The 8,581-nt window shown below is 39.5% G+C and overlaps 1 protein-coding gene across 1 annotated transcript in view; it reads right to left on the bottom strand.

Moving 5' to 3' along the window:
• Positions 1-8,581, bottom strand: part of LOC106873852 (neurogenic locus notch homolog protein 1) — a 157,319-nt gene that overhangs the window by 20,179 nt on the left and 128,559 nt on the right. Inside the window, exons 11-18 of the mRNA XM_014921403.2 lie at positions 7,468-7,581; positions 6,751-6,861; positions 5,925-6,158; positions 4,861-4,974; positions 4,279-4,474; positions 3,225-3,370; positions 2,215-2,442; positions 867-1,017 (exon numbers count right to left, since the gene is read on the bottom strand). Coding sequence (XP_014776889.1) covers positions 867-1,017; positions 2,215-2,442; positions 3,225-3,370; positions 4,279-4,474; positions 4,861-4,974; positions 5,925-6,158; positions 6,751-6,861; positions 7,468-7,581 — 1,294 coding nt within the window. The remainder of the gene's footprint in view (positions 1-866; positions 1,018-2,214; positions 2,443-3,224; positions 3,371-4,278; positions 4,475-4,860; positions 4,975-5,924; positions 6,159-6,750; positions 6,862-7,467; positions 7,582-8,581) is intronic.

Raw genomic sequence — 8,581 nt, 5'->3', positions numbered from 1 at the left:
ATATTATTATCATAATTATTTTATATTTCATTTTATAACTAACATTTATTGTTTGTATTTAACTTTCAATTTTTTGTTAGTTATGGAATTCATCTTTGAAGGATATCCTCATTCCACCTAGAAATTAATATATTTTGATTTTCTTATAAAACTTTTCTATATGTGATTGTGGATTTTCATGGATGAATTCAATAATTGTGGTTTTTTTCTCTAAACTCTATATATATATATATATAATTTGCCAGTGCCGCTGGACTGGATTCTGTCCAGGTGGCACGTAAAATACACCATTTTGAGCGTGGCCATTGCCAGTACTGCCTGACTGGCCTTCGTGCCGGTGGCACGTAAAAGGACCCACTACACTCTCGGAGTGGTTGGCGTTAGGAAGGGCATCCAGATGTATAAACTCTGCCAGATCAGATTGGAGTCTGGTGTAGCCATCTGGTTTCACCAGTCCTCAGTCAAATCGTCCAACCCATGCTAGCATGGAAAGTGGACGTTAAACGATGATGATGATGATGATATATATATATATATACATATATATGTATGTATGTATAGATAGATAGATACAAGGGAGGGCAGAAAAGTTCCGGGCTTTAAGGGTGTCACAAAAGGCCTGGCTGGAGGCTCAACCTTCCAAGTTCTTTTACAGGGCTTAGAAAAACTGAAGGACCACTGCAATAAGTGCATGAATCCAAGAGGGGAATATATTGAGTAAAATCATAATTAATTGATCCTCCTGTATTTTCTTTTATCCAAAGCCAGTAACTTTTCAGCATCCCCTCGTGTGTGTGTGTGTGTATATATATATATACATACACACACACACACACACAAACATACACTAAATATACTCACATGATAAGCACTCATTGTAATTAATTTCACAGTTCTTGCCAATATAACCAGGTCGGCACTGACATATATAAGAACCATTAGTATTTTGGCAAACTGCCCCGTTTTTGCAGGGTTGAGAGGAGGTGCATTCATTTCGGTCCTGTTCACAGTTTCGACCTGAAAATGAAAATAAAAATTTTTTTAAAATCAAGATGAAAAAATGAGTCATGTTCTTTAAACAGTTTGGGTGCAATCCTGCCTGTCTGGGACTGCTGTTAGTTCTAAGATACCAAACTGCTTGAAGAAGCAGCTGGTTTTATGTTATGGCCTGGTTCCCCATCAGATATGGCAATGAGTGTTCCAGTTGATACAATCAGCAGAACAGCCTGCTCATGAAATTAACATGCAAGTGGCTGAGCACTCCACAGACATGTGTACTCTTAATATTTCAATAGTTCTCAGGAAGATTCAGTGTGACACAGAATGTGACAAGGCAAGCTCTTTGAATCATAAGTACAACTCATTTTTTTCCAGTTGAGTGAACTGGAGCAATGAGAAAGTATCTTGCTCAAGGACACAACATGCCACTGAGAAATAAATTCACAACCTTACAATTGTGAGCTGAATACCTTTGACACTAAATCATCTGCTTTCTTGGCTCTATGCTAAGAAATTGCTAAAAACCATTCCAGCCTCAACTGTTTACCAATTAGATTACTTGGTCAAATGCAAAGCTTTTTCAGTTCCATTGTTTTGAATCAATCATGCATTATCTCGTAGCTTCTTAATTTCAGTGATGTGATTGTTTATTTTTACAAAGACATTGTGGGTTCAATGTGAAAGGCTTGATTTAGATAGATACAAAATGGGTATGCCCAGTTTAAATGCTCAAAATGAAAACAACTTCTAGATTCCCACCATCCGGACAAAAGAAAGGAAAGGCAATGCCCATGATGACACCATTACAAGGCCTCTGGTACTGGTAAACGAGGAAAGAAGGTATCATCAAACCAGAGACCTTACCCAAGTACTTGCAACAGGGTGAACTCTGCTAAAAGTACCCAAGGTGGTGTTTTAAATAGGGTAGCAAAATCAAGTCTACCACCCAAGCAAGCAAGCCATGGTAGGATTTGATCTTGGAAAAAGTTCCAGCAATCCACCTCCAAAGTTTAGGATGTTTTTTTTTTTTGTGTCAAACCGCAAAAGAAAGCAAAGTAAAGTTGACTGCAGCAGGATTTGAACTTAGAGCATAGAGAGATAGTTGGCACAAGTGCCATGAGACATTCTATCCCAATGCCCTTATGACTGCCAATCCTCTGCATATGTTAATATGTAGTCTAAAACCATTGTAGGGTGTAAACAAAAGAAACTCACCATAATATCCAGGTGGACACAGACATTGATAGTCTGTATAACGATTAGTTGCTTCACAACTGCCATGAACACAAGGGTTTGACTTGCAAGGTTCCATTTTGGTCTCACAGTTTCTGCCAGTGTACGATTCATCACAATAGCAAATGTAGTGATTCATTTTATTGGAACATTTCCCATGGACACATGGATTACTGCTACATTCGTTTATATCCAGATGACAATTGTTGCCTATTTACAGAGAAAAATAGTCCAATATATATTTTTTTATTATTAGAATTCCATTTGAAAATTATCAGATTTTATTTTACCATTGTTTTACCATTTCCATCTTTCACCCTTCCCAAACATTCTTACAACCTTTACCCACCCATGCTCCCAGTTCTTACGTCTCCACCCACTTCCATTCACCCAAGGTTCACCCTGGTACCTCAACACAACTATTTTATCTCCCTCTCTCCCCCCCTCTCTTTAGTTCCACTCTGGATACTCTCACCCACTCTTCAATAATGTCAGTAAGCATGTCACTGGCTCCTTTACAGCAAGAACCTGTTCTGTTCTGTCCCCTTCATTCATCCGGCATAAAGCCACTGCCCCCTACTGTAGCTATGCTCAGTCAAAGGGGATCTTAGTCTTCATTGTCTGAAACACTATCATATATCTTATAGGTGTGGCTGTGTGGTAAGAAGCCTGCTTCTCAACCACATCATTTGGGATTCAGTCTCACTGTGTGGCACCTTGGGCAATACATTCGACTAAAAATTCTTCCAGGCTGTGCCCCAGTATGGTTGCAGTCTAATGACCAAAACAAATAAAAGAAGCACTCACACACACACGCGCGCGCACACACACACACACACACACACTTATACACACATCACATTGAGTCTTTTGCATTCACAGTCGGTGCCATAACACTGACCCAATTCTTACACAGAAGCAAAGGTGGGGTGGGGAGAATCAATTAAAATATCTGAGATGATTTTCAATAAAGTAAAATTATACCCACTCACCTGTATAACCTGGTAGACAGGTGCAGTAATAGTAGTTGCGTCTATCATTACAGGTGCCACCATGCTGACAAGGGTTTGATGCACACTCTTGGAGATCGGACTGACAGTTTTTGCCAGTGTAACCAGGACGACACTTACAATAGTATCTGGAGACAAAGAAAGAGCACTCAAATACGTCAGTTGTTAGATAAAATCTTACAAATAAAATACCCAACCAACACGGGATATTCTACATAGCCACTTGTCCTGTTAGAAATAGCAGCCAGATCTCCCTCAAATTATACCTTAACTTCCTTAACACATTGAACACTGTGTTCCAATGAGATCATTGTGTGGCACAAACAATCATTATCTTCATCACCACCATCCACATCATTTAACGTCTGTTTTCCATGCCAGCATGGGTTAGATGCTCTGACAAGAGCTGGCTAGGCAGAAGGCAGCACCAGACCTCACTGCCTGTTTTGGCAGAGTTTTTATGGCTGGATGCTCTTCTGAACACCAATCACTTCACAGAGTGGATTGAGTGTTTTTTTCATGGCAACAGCACTGGTGAGGCCTGTTTTGGCATGGTTTTTACAGCTGCATGCCCTTCCAAACACCAACCACTTTTCAGTGTAGACTAGAAGAACCAGCACTGGTGGAGTCACCAAGTAATTAGCAAAACAAAGACCTTGTGCTTCCAAACCACATGGTTCCAGGTTCAGTCTCACCACGTGGCACCTTGGGCGAGTGTCTCCTACTATATATAGCCTCGGGCTGACCACAGCCTTGTGAGTGGATTTGGTAGACAAAAACTGAAAGAAGCCCGTCTTATATATATGTATATATTTGTGTGTCTGTGTTTGTCCCCCCCACCATTGCTTGACAGTTGATGTTGGTGTGTTTATGTCCCTGTAACCTAGCAGTTCAGCAAAAAAGTCTGATAGAATAAGTACTAGCCTTTGAAAAATAAGTCCTGAGGTCAATTTGTTCGACTAAAACCCTTTAAGGCAATGCTCCAGCATGGCCGCAATCAAATGACTCAAATAAGTAAAAGAATAACATATCTTACCTGCTCACTCCATTGACACAAGACCCTCCATTGGAACAGGGGTTGCTGGCACATTCATTGACGTCAGACTGGCACCTGAGGCCATAGTAACCCAGCGGACATATGCAGCGGTATTCATTTTCCATGTCGCTGCATTCACCTCCATTCAAGCAAGGATTTGATGCACATTCATTAATATCGCTCTCACATTCCTTTCCTGTTGATCAAAGACAATAAAACAAATTAGAGATTTGTTACATGTGACAGAAGCAGTATTACTTTGAAACAGCAACCAGTGTATCATACTTAAAGCAGATACATCACTGAAAGCAATATTTGTCCCAAGAACCACTACTGTAGTCACTGACCAGGTTTGCAAGCAGAAGCAACAAGGTTTATAGTGCATTAAAGTGCTCGGTGGTTTTACTGTCACAATCACGTAATTGTATGGACCATTGACAGAATCTGGTAGGTTTATATTCCACCCACTCACATTATCCAGTAGGTTTGTATTGCACTTCTTGCCACACAGCCATACCTGTGCCTATCATAATATCTAAAAAAAACACAAAAACTAGGGCATTTCAAAAGATACCATCTTACCTGTGTAACCAGCAAGACAGCGGCATTCATATTTGTTGACACCATCGACACATGTGGCTCTGTTGTGACATGGGTTGCTGGCACAGTCATTGTAGTTATTCTCACAGGATCGGCCTTTAAAAACAGAAATAATTTCAAGATAAATATAGACTGTTTTTTTTTTATTTGTTAGCAGAAGTAAAAGCTCCCTAAATCTAATCTACCCATTTCTTCGGATAATACAATTCTTTATTTTTGAGACAAGGAATTCATATTACATATACTGTTTATATCAATCAAACTGGTGTCCTCACGTTGTCTTGATTGTTGCTTTCACTGCGTTTCGGTTGTTGTATTAGAATTTTGAACCTAACCCTTTATCTGATCCACAGGGAGAACAGTGGACCCCCATGGATCAAATAAAGTGTTCAGTTTGGAGTTCCAATACAACTGAGTTTAACACAAGACACCTTAAGAAGGGTGGAGTGTACAACAGTCAAAACGTAGTGAAACAACAATTAAGATGAAGACACCAGTCTGATTGGAATAAATAATATACATAGCCATTTCTTATTCTACCAACAATATAGATTTTCACTATGTCTACCCCGACCCTCAACCTCAGAACTAATCACAGCATTTAATGTTTATACATGATAAGTTTTTGTAATTAAGATTATAATTTGTCACTCATGCATTGAGTATTTATAGCAGACATGCCTCAAGTATTACACGTATAACATTTATTGCAGACATATCTCAAGTGTGACAGACAGCAACACTCATATATAATTTATAATAATACACTCAACATGTCACTGAGTGACACTCACATGTACATTATTTATAACATTAGTAACACTCAGATACAGACACTCACATATACAGCATTTATAAAAACACACTGAAGTGTCACTCAAATAATGGTCCTCACATATACACAGTGCTTTTCACATGGCACCAGCACCAGTGCTTTTTACATGGTATGGTGACATTCATATAAGTAGAATTTATAACAGACACATCTGAAGTAACACTCAGCCAGTATCACTCATACACATTCATAGTATTTATAGCAGACATACCTGAAGTACCACTCTGGCAGCGACACTCGTAACCATTGCCAACATTGCGGCACGTTCCACCATGTTTGCAAGGCTGACTGTCACATTCATTGATTTCTGTTTCACAATGCCGGCCAGTGTAACCAGCATAGCATACACAGGTGTAGTTATGAATATCATCATTGCAGGTTCCGTTCCCACAGACAACACCCTCGCAGTCATTGACATTCCTTTCACAGTTGATACCAGTGTAACCTAGAAAAATAAAAACAAAGAAATTTTCATATTGTTTCTTGACTGGTTTCAACCATTAGATCATGGCCTCGTTAAATTATAATTATTGTATGCACACCATATTTCTAGGTATTACCACAAGGTGGCAAAAGTATACTCTAAAGAGTTGTCATAGTGAAGGTATATGGCCCAGTGGTTAGAGCATCAGGTTCACAATTGTGAGATTCCCAGATTGGGCTGTGTGTAGTGTTCTTGAGCAAGACACTTTACTTCATGTTGTTCCAGATATGAGTTGCAACATCACTGGTGCCAAGCTGTATCGTTCCCTTTGCCTTTCCCATGGATAACATCAGTGGCATGGAGAGGGGAGGCTGGTATGCATGGGTGACTGCTGATCTTCCATAAGCAACCTTGCCCAGACTTGTGCCTCAACCCAGTATTCAACTGGTACTTAATTTATCGACCCTGAAAAGATGAACGGCAAAGTCAACCTCGGTGGAAATTGAACTCAGAACGTAGTGACAGGCGAAATACCACTAAGCATTTCACCCATTTCATTAACAATTCTGCCAGCTTGCTGCCTCAATAATAATATAATAATAATAATAATTACCTTTGTTACATTCACACCTGTATGAATTTGCTTCGTCATAACACCTGCCGTTTGTACAAGGGTTGCTGATGCATTCATCAATATTCACTTCACACCTCTTACCAGTGAAACCTGAGAAAGAAAGAGAGAGAAGAAACAAATAAGAATGGTTTTTAATTTAGGTACAAGGTTGGCAGTTTTGAGGGGAAGGCTTAGCCAATTACATTAGCCCCAGTACAGGACTGTATATGTTATTTTAGTAACCTTAGAGGGATGAAAGGCAATGTAGGCTTTGGTGGGATTTGAACTCAGAACATAAAGGACCAGGACAAATACTGCAAAACTTTGTTGATATTCTAATGGTTTTGCCAATCTATTGTCATAATGATTAATAAGAAGAATTATGGTTTCAAATTTTGGCACAAGGCCAGCAATTTTAGAAGAGGGGGTAAATCGGTGACATCAATTCCAGTGGCCAACTGGAATTTATTTCACCTAAGATGACGAATGGCGAAGTGGGATTTGAACTCAGAACATAAAGATGAATGAAATGCAGCAAAGCATTTTGCCTGGTGTGCTAACAATTCTGCCAGCTGACTGGCATACGCCTTAATGAGAACTAAATGAGAACTAAGTTATTTTACTAAATTCTTTGTTATATTCAAAATTAATTGAAAGAAACATAGGGCTTCTCAAAAGAAATATGGTAACAAAAGGGTCAAATTTAAAATAACTTACCAGGGAGACAGTGGCATTGGAAGTTATTCTTTCCATCTTCACAATGAGCACCGTTCTGGCATGGATTCGATTCACATTCATTGATGTCTTCTGCACATGTGACTCCATCAAACCCTGCCAAATAAACAGTATTTTATTATTTTCATCATCATCATCATCATCATCACTGTCACCATCAATTTTTTTTAACGCCCACTTTTCTATGCTTGCATCAGTCAGAGGGAATTCATTGAGCCAAAAGTTTTCTATGGTTCGATGCCTTTGTAATCACTGACTGCCAACTGTTTGTAAGCAAGGCAATATTTTGGTCCATGGCCAATCATGTTTTTACAAAATACAGGAAACGAAAGACGCAACCAGTATCATGGTAACATTTATTTACAGCCATGGCACTATATATATAGTGAGGGTATTGCACTCATGATCTCAAGAATGTGGTTTCAATTCCCAGGCCAGTGGTGGTGTATTGTGTTCTTGAGTGGAAATACTGCATTTCACATTGCTCCAGTCCACTCAGCTGTAAATGGGCCTCCCTGCAACAGACTGGCATCCTCTCATTCGAGGATGATGGTGTTAACTTGTACACACTTGCCAGTTGAGTGGCACCATTCAAAAGCTACAACAATGCAAGGAAGTGCATTGTGAGCAGTGGTGTATAACAACATCTGATAGTCTTGCCAATACAGTCATACACACACACACGTGTTGTACAACTACTTTTGTGTATCATGATTCATCATACTATATCCTAAACTGAAGCTTACAGTTATAGCCTGAAGGCACACTATACAACCATAGCCTATGCTAAGATAAGAAATTGACTTGAGCTCATAAGAAAGCTATTGTTTTGCAGTGTGTGTGTGTGTGTGTGTGTGTGTGTGTGTGTGTGTGTATGGTGTGTGGCTTAGTGGTTAGGGCATTCGGCTCATGATCGTAAGGTCATGAGTTCAATTCCTGGCGATGCATTGTATCCTTGAGCAAGACACTTTATTTCACGATGCTCCAGTCCATTCAACTGGCAAAAATGAGTTGTACCTGTATTTCAAAGGGCCAGCCTTGTCACACTCTGTGTCACGCTGAATCTCCCTGAGAACTATGTTAAGGGTACACATGT

This window comes from Octopus bimaculoides, chromosome 21, assembly GCF_001194135.2.
Source record: "Octopus bimaculoides isolate UCB-OBI-ISO-001 chromosome 21, ASM119413v2, whole genome shotgun sequence".
Lineage (NCBI taxonomy): Eukaryota > Metazoa > Mollusca > Cephalopoda > Octopoda > Octopodidae > Octopus > Octopus bimaculoides.
This window is presented reverse-complemented; position numbering and strand designations above follow the sequence as displayed.